The sequence below is a fragment of the Alligator mississippiensis genome, chromosome 8 (assembly GCF_030867095.1).
Source record: "Alligator mississippiensis isolate rAllMis1 chromosome 8, rAllMis1, whole genome shotgun sequence".
In the NCBI taxonomy this organism is placed as follows: Eukaryota; Metazoa; Chordata; order Crocodylia; family Alligatoridae; genus Alligator; species Alligator mississippiensis.
The window spans coordinates 202,335-221,830 of record NC_081831.1 but is presented as its reverse complement, the minus strand read 5'-3'; the positions used below and the strand labels follow the sequence as shown (position 1 = coordinate 221,830).

The window sequence follows — 19,496 nt, the reverse complement described above, 5'->3', positions numbered from 1 at the left end:
CACACCCCTAGTGGATGCACCCACTGAGAACTTTCAAAAATCTTCATTCTAAATGTTAACCAAGAACTATAAGTGGCTCAATGGTTTAGCAGGTTCTTAAAACCCTTTACCTGTCTATATCCTGCTGGAATCTGGCCAACTGTGCTCTCAGTTTCACATCTTCTTCACACAATGACTGTACCTGGAGGTCTTTAGAAACAGTTTCCTTGGAGACCTGAGATAAATGAGAATCCCACCTTGTTTTCACTGTTACTAGCTCTTCTTGAAGCCTGTGCAAAAAAATACAAAATATTCATTGGTTTAAAAATCTTACTTTTAAGAGGGCAGGCAAACAAATCATGTGGTATTGTCCTATAGAGAGCTCTGTTCAGTGACAAATCTTTATTTAAATAAATAAATAAATAAAATCACAAAATGTTCCACTTCTCAGAGTCAGAAATGCACGTTTTCTAACTGTGTACTACTGTAGAAAATGCAGATACTTCAGACAAACAGGCTTTCTTCTACTCTAGTCAGGCTCTAGCAGGTTCCTTAGTTTCATAGATTTCATAGACATTAGGGCTGGAAGGGACCTCGGAAGATCATCGAGTCCAGCCCCCCGCCCAAAGGAAGGGCAGGAAGTCAGCTGGGGTCATAGGATCCCAGCAAGATAAGCATCCAGTTTCATCTTGAAGGTGTTCAATGAAGGCGCTTGAACAACCTCCGGCGGCAGGCTGTTCCAGACCTTGGGGGCTCGGACAGTAATGAAATTCTTCCTTATGTCCAGCCTGAAACGATCTTGTAGTAGTTTGTGACCATTCGTCCTCGTCATCCCTTGGGGCGCTCTGGTGAACAAACGTTCCCCTAGATACTGGTGATCACCCCTGATAAACTTGTAGGTGGCCATCAGATCACCCCTGAGCCTGCGCTTTTCCAGGCTAAAGAGCCCCAGGGCTCTCAGCCTGTCGTCGTAGGGTCTGCTTCCCTGACCTCTGATCATGCGCGTGGCTCTTCTCTGCACTCTCTCAAGCTTCTCCACATCCTTTTTGAATTGTGGAGCCCAAAACTGGACGCAGTACTCCAGCTGCGGCCTCACTAAGGCCGAGTACAGGGGGAGAATGACGTCCCGGGATTTGCTTGAGAAGCATCTATGGATGCAAGCCAGCGTTTTGGTCGCTTTACTAGCCGCAGCATCGCACTGCAGGCTCATGTTCATCTTGTGGTCAATGATGACCCCCAAGTCTCTTTCTTCCATAGTGCTAGCCAACATAGCACTGCCAAGCCTATAAGGATGCTGCGGGTTTTTCTTCCCAAGGTGGAGAACCTTGCATTTATCGGCGTTGAACACCATCAGATTCTCATCCGCCCACTTGCTGAGCCTGTCCAGGTCAGCCTGGATCACCCGCCTGTCTTCTGGCGTGGATGCTTTGCCCCAAAGTTTGGTGTCATCGGCGAACTTGGCCAGTCCGCTTCTGACTCCAGTGTCCACATCATTAATGAAGATGTTGAACAGTATGGGTCCAAGGACAGAGCCCTGGGGGACCCCACTGGTCACAGGACACCACGATGAGTGACTTCCATCAATTACTACCCTCTGGGTCCAACCCCGGAGCCAATTTTCCAGCCAGTGGATCGTGGGGGACCCAAGGCGACAATTGGCCAGTTTCTCCAAGAGACGATCATGGGACACCAGATCGAAGGCTTTTTTGAAGTCAAGATATATGACATCAATCTCTTCTCCCTTGTCCAGGTGATAGGTCACCTGGTCGTAGAAGGAAATGAGATTGGTCAAGCAAGACCTACCAGCAACAAACCCGTGCTGGCTATCCCTTAAGATGTTGGCGTCGGCCAGTCCATTAAGGATGGCCTCCTTAATAAACTTTTCTAAGATCTTCCCCGGGATAGAAGTCAGGCTGATGGGCCTATAGTTAGCCAGATCCACTTTCCTCCCTTTCTTGAAGATAGGCACCACGTTGGCCTTCTTCCAGTCTTCGGGCACTACACCAGAGCGCCAAGAGTTTTCAAAGATCCGCGCTAGAGGCTGGGCTACGATGCTCGCCAGCTCCTTGAGTACCCTGGGGTGAAGATTGTCAGGGCCGGCTGACTTGAAGTTAAGTTACTGTCTCCCTGAGCTATCTTGACTACTGTTTTCATACTGTCAGTTTTCACACCCAGTAAAAATGAAGCCAGTGTCCATATAGGATCATAGGAAAGTAGGGCCACAAGGTCATCTAGTCCAGCCGCCTGCTCAGGGCAGGGTCAGTCCCAACTAAACCATCCCAGCCAAGTCTGTCTAATCTGCTCTTGAAAACTTCCAAGCATGGAGATTCCACAACTGCTCTAGGTAGCCTGTTCCAATATTTGACCACCCAGAGTCAGAGTTCCTTGTAATCTCCAGCCTAAACTTTCCCCTGCTGCACATTGAGGCTGGTGCTCCTAGTCCTGTCCCCTATGATTACAGAGAAAATCCCATCTCCATCCTCTCGATAATTGACCTTCAGGTATTTAAAGGCTGTAATCAAATCCACCCTCAGTCTTCTCTTTTCTGCTGTACAATATGTTTATTAATTATTTGGATGCTGGAATTGAGAGTTCTTGAGCAAGTTTTGGAGAGGAGATAAGGTTGGGAGGCACTGCAAATATGTGGACAGAAGCACATTACAGAAGGATCTTGACAGATTAGAAGGGCGGGCTGAAGCTAACAGGATGAAGTTCAATGCTGACATATGCAAGGTGCTGCACCTCAGGAAGAAGAATCAAAAATACAAATATGAAATGGGCAACACCTGGCTGGATGGCAGCACTACAGAGAAGGATCTGGGAGTCTTGGTAGATCGCAGACTCAATACGAGTCTGCATGGTGATGTAGCTGCACAGCGGGTGAATGCGGTTTTGGAACGATCAAAAGAAGCATTAGGTGCAAGGTCCAAGACGTGCTAGCGCCTCTTTAGTCAGCATTTGGTAGGCCTCGTTCAGGCCCTGCGTGCAGTTTTGGATTCCACATTTTAAAGAACACGGAGAAGTTAGAGAGGGCCCAGAAGTGGGCAACAGAAATGATAGCAGGCTTGGAAGGCAAGTCATACAAGGAGAGGTTGAAGGAAATAGGTAGGTTCAAGCTTGCAGAAAAGGCATGTAAGAGGGGACATGATAGCAATCTTCAAACATCAGAAGGGCTGCCAAAAAGAAGGAGGAAAACACCTTGTCTCTCTTGCTGCAGAGAGTAGGACATGAACCAAAAGCATGAAGTTGCAGCAAAGTAGGTTTATATTAAATATCAGGAAAAACTTCTTCACTATTAGAACAGTGAAGCAGTGGCATAGACGGCCTAGGGAAGTTGTGGAATCTCTATCAGTGGAAGCATTCAAGAAGCCATGTTTAGGTTCTACGATGGGCACTTCCCAGACTTCTGGGCTTTGCCACATGGGGCTAGAAGGGAACTTTTTTCTCCTCTGGTTGCTACGTGTCTGGGTTTTTTTAAAAGCCTTCCTCAGAAGTACTGGGTGTTGGATGCAGCCACAGCAGAGGATTTTGACTGCAGTGTGCTAATGCTCCTGCTAGGACTTAAACCCAAAAGTTCCTGGCCAGTGGGTCTTACTCCTCCACTCAAGGTCAGACTGATTGCTATATTTGGGGTCAGGAAGGAATTCTACCCCATGGTCAGATTGGTACGGACTTTTGCACTCCTCTGTAGCATGGGACACGGGCCTCTTCCTTGGATCACTCAAGCATATTTTAACAACCTTGGCAGCAGCACAATGGTTTACCTGCTTTATCTGTGGCAGATTAGTGTGTTATGTCTTGTGATTGTATAAGGATTAACTGTATAGTTTTGCTAATAGGTTGTTAGACAATAGATTTCTAGAGGATGGCTTGGATAGGGATGATTCTGCCTCAGGCTAAGGGCTGAACTAGATGACCCCTGGAGGTCCTTTCCAGCTCTCCTTCTCTAGGACTCTATAATCAAAAGCCTAAAAGGAAAAGGAGTCCAATTCCTTTCATCCAAGCAATTAGGTATTCCGTCAAAAGAGGAAATCAAGTTGGTCTGGCATGTTTTCTTCTTACCAAATCCATATTGCCTGTTACTGATCACCAAGGATCCAGGTTTTCCATTTCCCATAGAAAAACATTGGGTTTTCCCCCTTAAAGGAGAAAAATGTGGGTTTTCCCTTTTAACGAAGAAAAACACAGGTATCCCCTTGCAGGCTGGCAGAGTTCCAGCCTGCAACTAGCTGCTTGGGGCAGGGGGAGTGGGGAAAGGTGATCCGAGGCCGAGAGTGCACAAATGTGGTTGGGGTGGGTATGGGACAGCACGTGCAGTGTGGAGCTTTCCCTCTTGGCAGCCAGGAGCTATGGACTGAGCTGCCCTGTGCCATGCATCCTGCCCACAACCTCAGCACCCTCTGCATTGGCAGCAGCAGAAGGCATGGAGGGAGGTGGACGTGGGACAAGAGTCCCTGGGGGGAGAATGGGGAGTACATGCCCCCCAGATTTCTGCATGTACAGTGGGGTGTGGGGCTACAGCATGGCCAGACTGGCATTGGGCATGAGCCACCTCTGCAGCCCAGTGAGCGGGACCTGACACGGGAGGGTGGAGTGGGGTGGGGAGGCTCAGTACTGCTGCTGCTGCCACCACTGGAAGCCTCATATCAGGTGCACCACCAAGGTGAGGCACCCCCTGCCCACCCAGCAGCAGCGGGGGAGCAGAACACCACACTGCCACTGCCTCTCCCACTGCTGCCGGACAGGCAGGGAATGCCTCACCGTAGCAGTTCAGCTGGCATGGAGCTCCTGGTGGTAGTGGGGGTGGTAGTACTGAGCTTCCCCATACCTGTTTTGCCTTCCTGCACTGGATCCCACCCACTGGGCCTTGGAGGCCCCTGAGTGGGGGGCAGCAGGATGGGGAGCCCCAAGCCATGCAGTGGTCTGCTCACATCCTACCCCACCCTTGCCCCCAACCCCACAGGCTCAATGGGGAAACGGGGGGGGGGGGGGTCCCCACACACCTCCTTCTACTCTGGCCGTGGCAGCTGGGGCTTGGGCACTGCTGGTCAGCTGTGGCTGGTGCCCATGGGCAGCGAACAGGGAGTGGGCAGGATGCAGCCACTGGGTCCTGGAATCTGGGGGCTGCCTCCAGGAGGACTAGGGGAGACAAGGGGGTTGTGGGTCAGGACTGAGGGGCCCTGATGGGGACAGAGGGCTGCAGATTGGTAGTGAGGGGCACCAGCAGGGAGGTGGGAGGCTGCAAGTCTGCAGGTCAGGAGTAAGGGGGAGGAGAACATGACTGTGGGTCGGGAGCGACTGGCAGGGCTGGGGGGACTGTGGCTTGGGAGCGAGGAGCAATGGCATGGGCAAGAGCAGGGCACCAGAATATCAGGGCTGATCAGTACCACAAAGCAGGGGAGGGGGGTGCAGGTAAAGGTAAAGTAAAGGAGGCAGGGGGAGCTCTGATTTTCCACGATAAAAAATGCAAAGTCAAATGTCAAAATATATAGATATTTCAAATTTATTCTGTTATAATGACTGGAAATCAGGATCCTTGCTGATTTCCTTGCACGTCTTCCTCCTCTACGTGCTTATATATTTTTACAAGTTGATCTAGTAGCTTCCCCAAGTATTGAAACCAGGCTGATGGGCTTCAATGCCCCAGGTCTTCTTTTTTCTCCTTGTTAAAGACAGACATCGTTAGCCCTTCTTTAGTCTTCTGGGACCTTGCAGAGAGTCCACAACTTTGCAAATATTGTTGCTAATGGTGCCAAAATTTCTTTAATCACTTCCTTCAATAGCCTGGTACAAATTTTGTGAGGCTCTGACAACTTGTAGATGTAAAGAAGAATTTAATTTATCTTTCCCCTATCTCTCCCCTATTTCACACTGCATTATCCAGTATGCATCCAGAACAAGGCAGGGACACCACAAAAATAAGAGCATATGATGGTACTGTAACAAAGATGTGAAACAGCAAAAGAAAAAAAAATTGTGTATGTAACCTACTTTTGGTATCCCTCTAGAATGCTTTGCTTTTTATCTTTAATGGTCTTTTAACATAGGAAGGTCAAATAAAAACCCTGCTTCCTAGGGCTAGAATACTGTGTCCTGAATACAATGCCCCCTCTGTGCATGGACACAATTGAGCAAAGCACTCTGTTAAAAAAAAAAAACAAAACAGCCCTGCCTCTCTGACTAGATAGTTTTAGGCAATTAGGCGTGTTCTCCAGAGTCCTGCTTTATTTCATATAACATTATATTGAACAAAGCTCTCTACAGAGCAACATTTCATGATATTGATACCTCCCCCCAGGAAAGAATACAACACTGTATCTATTTGAAAAATTGTAAACCTGGGCATGAGTCTAACTTGGACAACTATACACTTTTTTATTCAAATTCATAGTGATGCACAACACTGCCCTTGATGTTCTGAATTCCTCCAAGACAAATCAAGTCATACTCACTTTTCAATAAAAGCATCTTTCTCTCTCAAGCAATCTGCTTGACTCCATTGACTTCTACGCAATTCTGTTTCCAGATTTTCATGGCTTATTTGCAGTTCTCTTATATGATTCTCCCACTTCTGTACTTGCTCAGCATGAGCTTCTTTCACTGAAGCTAGTACTGCTTCCTTTTCCTTGGCAAAGCGATCCAGAACTTCATGTCTAAAAACCATAAATATGCAAAATAAGATTACTGTTTGTTTAGGTTTTTCCCATGATGCCAAGATTTAAAATAAACAGGCACAATTACCCAAATGATCTGCACCACAGAGCAGCTGAAGAGAATGAACAAATATTCCTGTCAACTGTGGGTGCATTTACACGTTGCCACACAGCAACGCTGTTACTGTGTCATGCTTTAGTACTTTCTTTTGGAAGTACTAAAACACAGCACAGTATAGGCTGTTACTGCAGCATGCATGCAGCACATGCTTAGATTTTGCAGCTACATCGCCGTAGCAGCATCCTATAGAAGGGGAGCGTGCTGCTATGGCGACATAGCTGGTGATGATGTACAGATACATGTGATCACTACATAGCTGTAGCGTATCGTATGGTGATGTAGTGTGTCATTCCGCTGCTGTAGGGCAACGTGTAGACATGCCCAGTTTGTTGTTAGTCTAGAGAACTAAACGTAGAAGCTGCCAGATCAAGAATTAAAAGCATTAGACTGAACCTCATCTATCAGCAAAAACAAGTTAACTTTTTTCCCGCCGGAAATACTGCTGTTCAAAGGAATAAATCAGTACAGACTAAAATGACAAAAGAAGAGAGATCTATGATATACAACTGTAAAGAGACTGGCTCCAATTCAGCACAGCATTTAAACTGTTGCTTAACTTCCTCCATGCAAAGCAGCCCTATTGACAACAGGCTCAGGTGGGCCTCAAGGGAGAGGGAGTTCCAAAGCTGCGGGGTGACAGGGGAGAATGACCTCCCACGTGTTTCTGCCAGGTAAACTTGGGTCACAGATGGTACTTGCAGGAGGTACCTCGACTAACATTAAGGATCAAGACGGGGCATAAAGAAAGCGGTGGTAGGGCCCAGACCACTTAGGCCAGTGGTTCTCAACTTCCATAGACTCAAGACACTCTTTGGAAAATGCCAGATCTTAGTTTTCACTCATTGTTTTATTACAGAAAAATAATAAAACAACTTTTCTGTTGCATAGAACTCAGAAAGATCACATCAGCTCATAATGTTTTTGACAATATGGATTCCTATTTGAAATCCTGGGGTTTATCTTATGAATGCTCATTGCACACCTAAAATTGCTAATATTGTGTGGCACCCCATGGAACCCTTAAGAGGATCTCAAGTCACCCTGGTTGAGAATCACTGATTTAGGGCCTTATAGGTCAAAACCAGCACCTTGTCCCAGAGTGAAAAATTCTACTTTAAAAGAACATAAAAAACCACTGTTATTCTCAGTGTTATACATAAACAATACTTACTTTCTTCTAAACGTTTCCTCCTCTTTTTTCCACATCAGGTTCATTGAATGAAGTTTACCTTCTAATTCTTTTATTCTAAAACAGCAATCATTTGAAAAGAAATAAAGTAAAAAGTAGCAGTTCTGCCCCTAAAAGATGAAAGAAGTATGGAAAGGAAAAGAGTAAATAGCAAGCTGCAAAGCAATTTCCCTCATTTATAACTGGAGCCGTACAATACCGAGCATCTTTTACAGCTGCAAGATCCTTAAATTCCCAGTCCTTGCATTTGAGCTCTTTTTCCAATCTCAGATTAGTCCTTTCTGCCATTTGCAATGATTCTGCAGCTTTCATCCCAGCATCTTTCAAAGCCTCCAGTTCTCTGCTCAATAAGTTAACCTTTCAAAGAAAGAGAACAAACCTTAAAGCTAGAAAAAAGCCTCTAGAAATAGACCGCTGGAGTGCCAATTGGCACACCTCAGAGCAGACTTGATTAATTAGCGCACTCCAGCAGTCTCCATATTGCATGTATTCATTGGCCCCGCATTTCAAAATGGCAGTGGGGGCACTTTAACCAAAGCTCATTGAATGAGCTTTAGTTAAAATGCCCCCAATGTCATTTTGAAGTATGGGACGCTGAATATATGTAGCACTGTGGGTGCTTTAATTAAATCAGCTCTCAGATCCACTCTACTTAAAGTGCTCCCCTCCCCCCCAGGGTATGTGTATAGATGCCCTTAGGGACTAACTCACTTGGAGAAAAGTTTGCAATCCCTGCCCCAGGGTGGTCACAACAACACACACACCAATAAAGTCTTTGTCACTATGTGCAAGGGCTTGAGCAGGCAGCAGAGCAGCCTGCAGGCAATAACATAGCCAATCGGGGGGGGGGGGGGGGGGAAGACACGACGGACGACACACGACATGACATGGCAACTAGAAGGCTGCCTGATTGGCTGCTTGAGTATAAAACCAGGCCTAGGAAGCAGGGCCAGGAGTTGCAACTGAGGAGCTGAAGAGTGAACATCTTCCGGCTGGAGTAGTGTACTGCTGCTCCCAGAACACCTGGAGTTTCAGGATAGGAACTATGGGGATGGAGGACATTCCTGGTCCTGGGGCATGACCTAAAACTACACCCTGCTGGGATAGGATGGTGTGGTGGGGCAGTCTCCAGGAAATGCCACACCTGTGCCTCCCCAGTGAAAGGTGAGGATGGGACACTGTAAAGCCTCAGCCCCCGTTGCCTTGCGGTATCCCAGGGAGGGGAAAGGCGAGAGGAGCATACCTTGACAGAAAAGCACAGAGGCCCAGGTCCACCGAATGGGGTCTAACATGGGTTCCAGGCCCATTGAGTGGGTCCTGAGACAGGGCGCAGGTCCACTTAGAGGGACCGGAGGCCCATGGGGCGTAAGGCCCAGAAGCCCCAGTGAGGGGACGAGGGGGCTGCTGGAGGCCACGTAGAGTAAGGTTCAAGGGAGCCTGAAGGGCTATGTGTAGGTCAGCAGAAACAGAGGCCCTAGTGAGGTGGCAGAGTTGAGGCCCTAGTAAGGGGGCAGAGTTGAGGGCTGCCGGAGGCCGTGTAGAGTAGGGTCTGAGGGGGCCTGCAGGACTATGCGTAGGCCAGCCAGAGCAGAGGCCCCAGTGAGGGGGCATGTGGTCCAGGCATGTCTAACGACACCTGAGGCCAAGCTTGGGCCAGAGGCTGAGTGCAACCCAGCAATGGGGCCAGGACAGTTGAAAGTCATTTTTGGATGCCATCTGCAAGGCATGGGACACAGTAAAGGGAAGGTTGGAGCTGTGTATTATGCCCTTGGCATTAGGGAATTAAATGGGCAGTCTCCCACCTACAAACAACTATTTAAATACAACAAAGGTGTGGCAGGACAGTCAGGTGGTTGGCCTGCCTAGACAGGTGGGTGGACCGAAGTAGTGACTGGCCTCTAGGCGACCTTCTGTCACACTATTTATTACAAAAGGGTCAACATATACTTTAACTGGCTTTAAGTGGTATAAACTTCATAAGCCCTTTTAAAAAACTAAAACAACTTATTAAAATAAACTGATATTAGTAACAGAAAGATCTTATTCAAATTACATTGAACTGACCTTTCTGTGCAGAATCTATGCTTTATGTACATTTCTTGACTAATTTTGTGAGAATGTGACAAGGCCTCCAGAGACCCATATATACATTTTCTCACTGGTGATAACCGTGAGCAAAATTTAAAATTCACCCTCCAAATATTTCTATCTTCTACTGTCCTGGAACAACACCCTCAATCTACTGGTGAAGCAAGGAAGTATATAACTTTTATATGTATTTACAGAATAAATAACATTTGGGATTAAAGTAATAAAATGTGCCCTTTTTAGGTTAAAAAAAAGAAGCTTAATGAGAATTACCTTGAGTTTATGAGACAAAACTAAGTTACTCATCTCATCTTCCTGCTGTTGAAACTCAAGTTCTCTCTTTTTCATTTCTGCATCAAACTCTGCCAGCAGTTCCTGTAGTGGAATACAGTATATAAGTAATTCTATGAATGCACACGAACACGTGCATACGCATACACTCACTGCAAACAATTTCCCACTGTTGCTACTGCTAGTACAGCCTCACTAATACATATAATAATAGGTACTCCAGTACATGCCATGTCCCAAACATCACTGGTGTTCTAACCACTGCGTTACTTCAATATGCTCCGAAAACAGTTTAACAACACATTGACTAAAACCAGCTATCTGATATATGTTAGATTTTCTAACACTGCTTGCATGAATAGAACACTACCAGTGCCACAATAATTTTGGGGAATTTAAAAAAAACAGGTAAGTGAAAACAAAGTTCCAGCATTACATAAAACAATGTCTTACATATAGGGACCTACCTGATCTGCAATTTTCACAGAAACCATGAAATCAGTAGGTCCCCTGCAAAAAAGCGCAGGGACTGCAAAAATGAAGAGACTGCAAAAAAGTGCGAAAACAGTCAGCTAGCGGGATGGGGAGGGGGATGGGAGCTGCAAACAGAAAAGGGCAGGAAGCCCTGGCATCCTGAGGCATGGTGTGGAGGAAGACGAGGGAGAAGGAGCAAATTGGAGGCTGAGCCCCTGATGTAGGCTCAGTCCAGAAGCTAGTCAGGGGCAGCCTGAGAAGAAGGGATGGTTTTGGCACCAGCTTTTAAAGCGCCTGCAGGCACGCTCCTGTAGCATGCCTGGTCACTCTGCACGAGAAAGAGAAGATATGAATAAAAAAAAATCTTCTAAGACTGCCAAATATGTTTTAGCGGTAGACCATACAAGACAGTATTCGGCAGGGACCTTGCACACAGATGGTGGCAGACTCTTCTGTACCATCTACAGTCTAACTCTGGGTGTGTCCAGGAAATCCAGCATCAATTGTCACCTGAAGTCCAAGGCACACATGAAGAGGAAGGCTGCTGCAAAGGCTGAAGGTCAGAGCAAGAAGCAAGTGACCATGTCCTCCCTGTTTAAATAGACCATGGAAAGTGGCTTGGCAAGGCGAGAGATGGCTTTTTCCCCTCACGGAGGCTTTTACAGCAGCCAGCATCATACTAGAGCAGTGGTCTCCAACCTTTTAAAGTAGAAGATCACCTTTGGCATTTAAAAGCAACCCAAGACCCACCCTGCGTTGGTGCCACCCCAGCCCCTCCCCCACCCCACCCAGCAGGTAAGTCCCACCCGGCCAGGGCCCCACTCAATTTAACCCTGCTCCTGCCTCTGAGGCACTGTCCCTCACCACGGGGGCCTCAATCTAGCCCCCGCCCCTTGCCTCCACCACGGACTGACCTGGGGCATTCACACGCATGCACGTGGGCACTCAGCCCCCCACCCAAGCCTCAGATCAACTCCAAGTGGCTCTGAGATCTACCGCAAGAGGCTCCGGGATCTACCGGTGGATCAAGATCCACTGGTTGGTGACCACTGCACTAGAGAAACTTGATCACCCCAAGTTAAGGAACTACCCGAAACAAAATGTGCCCAACGCCAGCAGTTGTGTGTGCCAACAAGCTTCACCAGGACTATCTCCCTCAGTGATTGCTTCACATGTAGAGTCCACGAAGGCTGCCTTGGGCAGAGTATGATTCCTTTTCTATTGTGGCTAGCAAAGTCACCGACCCTCAGAACAACTACATACTGCACATTTGTACTGGGGAGCTGGACTAACCAAACTCAGCCAGTCCACCTCACCTCTGTCAATTTTCCCACTGTATCCCACACTATCGTGAAGGTAACTGTCAGCTATGGCATAGACTTTATCAAGATCTCAGCATTCCTGTCTGACAATGCCATGTATACGTGCAAGGCTTTCTCCGATGTACTCCAAGGAATGCTGCCCAACACTGTTCATGTCACCTGCAATGCACACATTCTGTCCCCAGTAAGTTGCATCTGGCCCATGCAGTTCCCCAAGATAGCCTGGTGCTTTCTTTCAAGAAAGCCTTCAAGCACTGTCCAGGTCATAAGGTTCAGTACAAGGTGTCCATTGCCAGTCAAAGTGGGCACTCACATGCCACTGTGCCACTGCCACCGGAACCTGTGGTCATACAGTGGAATTCCTGGTTCAACACAGTCCGTTACCACACCAAGTACACACAGCACTACCACCAGTTTGTGAGTGAGGTGCTGGAAATCGCACCCAGCACACAGTGCATGCTAAAGCTTTGCAAACTCTTTGAGCAAGGCAACATTCAAGATCAAGTGATGCTTGTGGCCAACATTGCCACCCGGTTCACGGAACTCCTGACCTGGTTTGAAGGCCGGCAGGTTGCAATCCACCATAGATTCATGATGTTAGGGTCGGAAGGGACCTCAATAGATCATCGAGTCCGACCCCCTGCATAAGCAGGAAAGAGTGCTGGGTCTAGATGACCCCAGCTAGATACTCATCTAACCTCCTCTTGGGGTTAGATGGTTTCCACTCATTTAGACCCAGCTCCTCCACCATGCACAAAATAAGGTGACAGATTTGATAAGCTGGGACAAAGACAAGGCATTGCAAGAACTGTCAAGCTGCCCTTCTGAAAACCAGAGCAGAAGGGAGCTAGTCCAGACAATAGCTGTAAAGCTGAAACATTACTACAGGTACGACCTGTCACTTCCACCACAGTTCAGCTAGCCAGATGCCCCCTTCCTTAGGGCTTTTTATATTTTGGACCTCAACCAGATCTCTTCGCTGAGTTTTGACCCTCAGCTACTAAAAGCAATCCCAGGATAGGGGAAAGAGCATGACGATGAACATGCTGCGTACGTGAGCTTTGTCAAAGAGTGCCAGATGCCTCTGTCTGTGCCTGTGTTCTGGGAGTCTGTCTGTAACTGGTTTCGACATCTTTATGCCCTGGTAAGACACTGTCTCACAAGTCCAACAACCTCGGTAGATGCTGAATGTGCCATCCCAGTGTATAGACAAGTGATCAGCCCACAGAGATATAGAATATCTCCAATGACTGTGGCTGGGTGCAGCATGCTCACATTTAATACATAGCATGAACTGCCTGTCTCAAGGTTAACATTCAGTTTCAGTAAACTCTCTCTCATAATATCCTTTAATAAAGTGTATATAGTTGGTATTAGTTACAATTCATGTTGTGCATAGTACAGCTTTATTTTCATAAGATATTTCAGTTTAAGAGTCTGATTAAGTACTTAAAAGGTATTATTTAGAAACATGTATATAGTCAGTATTACTTGCTGTCCATTTCTTTATTTCATTAAGATATTTAATTTTACATATTAATTAGGTGCTTAAACCGCTTAATAATACTGCGGCAATTTATGGCTTCCTTGGGATAGCCATGTTAACAAGCAGTCTACGACAGTTAATGGCTTACCCAGGTTTGATCCCCTCAACTGTGGGGAAAGAAGGAACCCTGAAATTATAAATACAGGATGCTGGCATGTCATTGTGATTATATAGCCTATATGTTTGCTTAAACCCGTTTCTGATTTAGAGGAGCTGACCTTCCTTGAAATTTCAAGGTTGGCAAATTTAGCACAGTGCACTGGATGTATCCTTATAAGAATCTTACACTCTCTCAGATTACTAAACACAATCTTACTGATTCCTCAGAAGGAGAGGTTGCCAAACAAGTAAGTAAAGCAAGAGCCACAAGCACTGCTGACACACAGAACAGTAAAGCAAGGCTACTGCACATCTCATATGAATGTGACATTACAGCTATGAAGGAATGTCTAAATGATTACTTGTTAAGTGCCTATCCAGGATATTGAGATATACTGCATCCTTTCAGCCTCCTATAAAAAAACGGAAGGATTATAATGTAGAAAAATCTAGCTAGCATGGCTCCCAAAACACAAAACTCTTTTGTAAACCCCTGTACCTGTTTCTGTAAAACAAGCTCTCCTTCAACCTCTTGGAGTTTATTCTCCAGCTGCTGTTTCAGCTTCACATACTCCTCACGGTGCTGGTGGATGTCATTGTTCTTGGAACTATAAAAAACAAATTTACGTGAAAATGTGACCTAATGTATCCTGCTGACGGAATCCCATGGAAGGTCCTTCCAGCAACAGAGTATACACAAAAATTTAACATGCAAGAATTTAATTTTTCAAAAAGTACATAATAAAAACTTTCGTCCTACAAATAAACACAAGGTCAATATTTGAAGTCTAAATAATACATAAACAATTAACAATTCATAGCTTTTCCATACCAGAAGGGACCCTTGTGACCATCTAGTTTGATTTCCTGCATAACAAAGGAAGCAACCTCTGGCTGGGCTTCCAGAAAGATGTCCACACAGGACTGAAGGACATTACTGACAGAATATACATCACACTTTGGTGAGTTGTTTCAACAGCGAATGTAAAAAAGGTGTGCCTTGCTTTTATAACAGTATAACAACATAGCATGAGATCCAGTAAAAAGAAGTCTGACAAGGCTAGGGACTTTCAAAGTGGTGAAGTAAGTTCTATTACACATTTGTGTTGAAACAAAATTGATGTTGCTTGTATTTTAACTACTTTTAAAATCACTATGATAAAAAAATCAAGCAGTAACAATTCTATTTACAATTCTGAAAGCCTGCTGTAGCTTCTCTCACACTCCTTTAAGTCAGTTCTATACTCCACAAATTATGCCAGTCTTGGACATCTATTCACATACTTTGGGTACTGCTGACAACCTAATCCAGAAGGCCACCACAGAATCATAGAAAATTAGGGTTGGAAGGGACCTCAGGAGGTCACATCTAGTTCAACCCCTTGCTCAAGTAAGGATTAACCTATTTGGGGTGCCACTAGACCTCTCATGTTCAGATCTCCTCCAAGCTGAAAAAATTCTCACAGAGACACAACCTTCAATATGCAGCTAGCTAGTTAGTGTGGTGATGTGAAGCAGGAATGACTGTATGACTGTTTATATAGGCAATGAGTTTTCTGAATAGTTTCTCTGTATATGTCAAAACTGAAAACTATCATGTACTAGAGAGACACCTGTGGTAACTTTCAATGAACCAGTTTGGGTACTGGAAGCAGTCTAGCCACACGGAATCCCCATGACAGCATCTGTCCAAGTAGCAGGGAATCAATCTCTCTTCTCTTACCTCTGCAGCTGTTCTAGTTCTAACCGATGTTCTTTAAGTTTCTGTTGATACTGATATTGCAAATTCTCTTGTTTATGGGTTTCCTTGTCAAGTTTTTCCTGCAGTTTGTCCAGCTGTATCCTAAGTTCGCTAACCTCTGCTTCTTTAGTATGTTCACGTGTTTTCAGATGGGCGAACATAGCATCATAGTGCTCCAGCTCTCGATCTCTCTCATCCAGAACTTTCAGATTATAGGTGAAATCTTCTTTTAACCTGTTAAATTTTTTTTGTATTTCTTGGAGCTGTTTTCTGGAGTCTTGAAGCATTGTCTTTTGAAAATGAAGTTGGCGAGCTTGCAGCTCTTTCCATTCCTGTTCTTTCCACACAAGAAGCTCATTTAAGTCTTTTTCCATGTGTAGCATTGTTGAGCCTAAAATACCAGAAAGTTACTCATTGTGGCTTCATGAGTGACAAACCACCCATCTGTCTTCCCCACTTCCCACCTCTGCTATTGCTAAACTAGCTAGGAGTAGATTATTAAATTTTCCTGAAACAGCAGGTACTGTATTGATACATTTTTTATCCTCACCATATCCGCTAGAGCAAGGGAAGCACAGTTGTAACCCAGTTATACGGACGGAAAACTGAGGCAGAGAGAGAATTAACAGCTTCCCAGTGTTACACAGAAAGTTTGTGGTGAAGCAGGGAAGCATATTCAGGTGTTCTAAATCCCAAGATACCTGCTTATCTTTCCTCCTCATATTGTGTCCCTAATACTTTTGCTCCCTGTGGAAGGTTTCACTGGCTGACATGACTGTCCGTCTGCACTTGCAAAGTAATGACAATTTTAAGGAAGGTACTGGCAATGTATGTAGAAAATGGATGAATGGAACAAAATAATTTAATATTTATAGAAGCTCCACAACAAAATCCTAAACGTTGCCTTTCCCAGTGCCCCTTGGAAAAGACAGCCATAGTTTCCCATTGTCCAGGGTTGCCACCACCCACTTCAGACTTGCAGAGATATGGATCGTACATGCCTTTTTTCTTCTTAAAGACATCTGTGGTAATTTTACTCAAATTGTAATCCAACTAACTGGCTCTCTTACTGCACAGCCTACCTGAACCTTTCATTCTGCTTATGAGGCCAACCCCAATGGGCCATTTATCATCTTCTCCCACAAACACCTTGGTACCCCTTTTTTCCCCCATATCATTTCCTTCTAATTTGAGTCTGTCAAACCATTTATCTTCCTTCATTCAAATACATCCACAGTGCATTCTCACAATGTCCATGTGATATGAATCAATAACACATATATTTTAATTTTTTTTTTTTACTGGAACTATCAAGAGGTGCAAAAACTTAAAGTGAGAATTCACATGTAACTCTTCTTCCTCACTTCAATCTCTTCCTACTGTTTATTAAACTTGCTCATTCGCATCACTATATACTATTGTACCCAAATCTTCAGAGGACAGACCATGACTTCATTTGTGCTTTAAGGTGCCATTCATACTTCCTGGTCCTATAAAAATAATAAATGATAACATCCACTTAGCCTGTTTCCCTAAATCTCTGAAATCAGTACAGTTTCTCTCACAGTGCAATGCTATTCTGTGTTGGTCATGTCAGATAATCCTGTCCGCATACACATGGGGATGCACAGAACAATAACTCAGACAAGCGTGTCTTTCCAGTGGTGGCTTTTTAATCTCTTAAAATCCAAGAGAGATTTTGAGATCAGTCAACCTTATAAAAATATCCCTGCTCCAAAAGGATGCCACAATTTAAACATCATTTCTTTCAACAAAGACCAGACAAATCTCATTTTTAGGGTGCGGGGCTGTGGGAATCAGGGTGGAAGTGACAAGCACAGTAGTCAGACAGAGCTTTGCCTTTTTATGATGCGTCAAGTAATAGCTATTACTAAAGGGAAGAAGCTAGACTACAGGACTCAGTGGTCCGATCGTTTTTTTAATTCCTTTGACTCAGTTTTCCCATCAGTTTTCTTAGTCTTCGCTAAGAAAAGAAAAATTAAGTGAATGCTCTCTTTAGATTAAAATTGGTAGTTGGATATATCTGGAGAAGGCATTTATTTACATTTTTATAAATGTTATCTTTTCCAGTGGAGTAGGCAAAGATTGAGATTTTCTACTAGCAGCAACATTACTGGAAGTGCTTATTGGACAACATAACAGAAAGGTCTATCCTTTTTATATCTCCCTTTTACTCTTCTCAGCTGTAGCTGGTCCAAATGCATTTGGCTTTTACCACAGCTAAAAATATGAAGTAACGTAATTCTAATGCAGGAATGAACAAGCACCAAGCTTATTATGTAAAAAAAGGAACAGTACTGTCATTAGTTCAGAATCCATTTATCTCAAAATATGTCTAATGCACTGAACAGTTTCTGCACTGCTATATAAGAGTCTATGGTGCCAGCCCATGTACAGGGCGATATCAAAACACTGTCATAAGTGCCCTTTAAAAACCCTGACATGTGCTTCATTGGCTAAACTTAGCAATACAATCTTTACACAAGACCTTTGTAACAGTCCAAAGGGACCAAAAATAAGACCTTCCAGCTCACTGCCTCGCTACTGCCTCCTCTTAAATGTCAGTTATCTGAAGTCATAATATATTAAAAGGGGGCTAAGGAGCAACAAGTTTAGAATATTTAAATCTTTTATTTTACTGAAAATGTCATTCAAGTCTACAATTCCAAAATTACTATATAGCAGGCGAATTGTTTTCTCAAACATTTGGCTATTTTAACAATACTAGCAAGTTAAGAGCATTTGTAGCCTCTAAACTATAATTAAGTTACCTTATCCACAAAACGTGAACAAGTCAGTCAGTGGAGGGTCGACGGGAAAGTGTTGCTCTTGCCCAAGGACCCAACACTGGGATCCGCTCACGTTGTGAGATACCTTGGGGTCATACATGTGTACACGGAAGAGAAAACACACCTTCCAGAAGCTGCTAGAAACTATTTTTCCCCCAGTGAGCAACTGCATGTCCCGGAAAGGCACCCTAAACGAGTACAAAAGTATTTGCCACCCACAGCATCGATACTCACACGGTCTGCAGGTATCAAAACCTCAGGAGGCGTTTCTAAAGAGGGTCGAGGAAACTGCTATGGACTTTTGCAGAGCACCTGCGCCAATGTCCTGGGTCTCTAACACTCGTGCTGCGAACTGTAGCACGGTAACCAGTAAAAACGTCTGTGTGGACAGAGCGAGGCGTCGGGTCCGGTACTGCTGCACCGCCCTGCAGCTCCGACCCAGGAGCTCCCGAGCCCCTGCTCGCTCGGCAGCGCAACGCAGCAGCAGAGCGAGGCGCGCAGGGGCAGGCCCGTCGCCTCTCCCGTGACGGGCAAACTCTCGTCCTCCCCAAAGGCTCAGTCGCCACCCGCACCAGCCCCACATCCTTCACATCGCGAGACGCCACGCCGCGACACTCGCGCAGACACACGCCTCGTCGGGCAGCGACTGCGGAGCCCCTGCTACCAGGCCAGGCCAGGCCAGGCCAGGCGTGTCCGAGGCAGCTGCCTGGCATCCAGGCACGGCGCCAGGGCAGGCTGGCTGTGCCCTCCAGCGCCCTGCGGAGCTGGCCCCTGCTGCGGGCCGCGGGCGGGCGGGCGGGCCGTGCTCCCGCGCCTGCTACTCACCGCCTCCTGACGGGCAGGCCCGGCACGGCCGGCCCCCTAGCGCGGGGCAGCAGGGCTCGGCCCGCACGAGCACGGGGCCCTCGGAGCGCCCCTGGGCCTCGGCGCGGAGGGGCCTCCTCCTCCCCGGGACGTGCGCGCAGACACGGTGCAGCGCAGAAGCGCCTCGGGCGTGAGCGCCGCCTCGGCCGCACCGGGACGCGGCCCTTCCCGCGGCTGCGGCGGGGCGGCCTCCTGCTCCAGGCCGCGGCGGCGCGTCCCGCCCCGTCCCGCCGACCAGGCCGCGTCGTCATGGCAACGCCCGGGCCCCTGCGCGCGCAGCCGGCCGGCACCACGTGACCTGCGGCGGAGGAAGCGCCCG

The 19,496-nt window shown here is 46.3% G+C and overlaps 1 protein-coding gene across 4 annotated transcripts in view; it reads right to left on the bottom strand.

The window, feature by feature from the left end:
- Positions 1–19,422, bottom strand: part of FASN (fatty acid synthase) — a 117,148-nt gene extending 97,726 nt beyond the window's left edge. The window contains exons 1-9 of one of the 4 annotated variants that reach the window (XM_019478273.2): positions 19,139–19,396; positions 18,548–18,692; positions 15,486–15,894; positions 14,262–14,370; positions 10,304–10,405; positions 8,142–8,299; positions 7,925–7,999; positions 6,432–6,632; positions 111–269 (exon numbers count right to left, since the gene is read on the bottom strand). In XM_019478273.2, coding sequence (XP_019333818.2) covers positions 111–269; positions 6,432–6,632; positions 7,925–7,999; positions 8,142–8,299; positions 10,304–10,405; positions 14,262–14,370; positions 15,486–15,886 — 1,205 coding nt within the window. In that variant the 5' untranslated portion in view covers positions 15,887–15,894; positions 18,548–18,692; positions 19,139–19,396. Of the gene's footprint in view, positions 1–110; positions 270–6,431; positions 6,633–7,924; positions 8,000–8,141; positions 8,300–10,303; positions 10,406–14,261; positions 14,371–15,485; positions 15,895–18,547; positions 18,693–19,138 lie in introns of those variants that run through there. The other 3 variants (XM_019478272.2, XM_019478274.2, XM_019478275.2) reach the window with 3 other exon arrangements.
- Between the last annotated feature and the right edge of the window lie 74 nt (positions 19,423–19,496).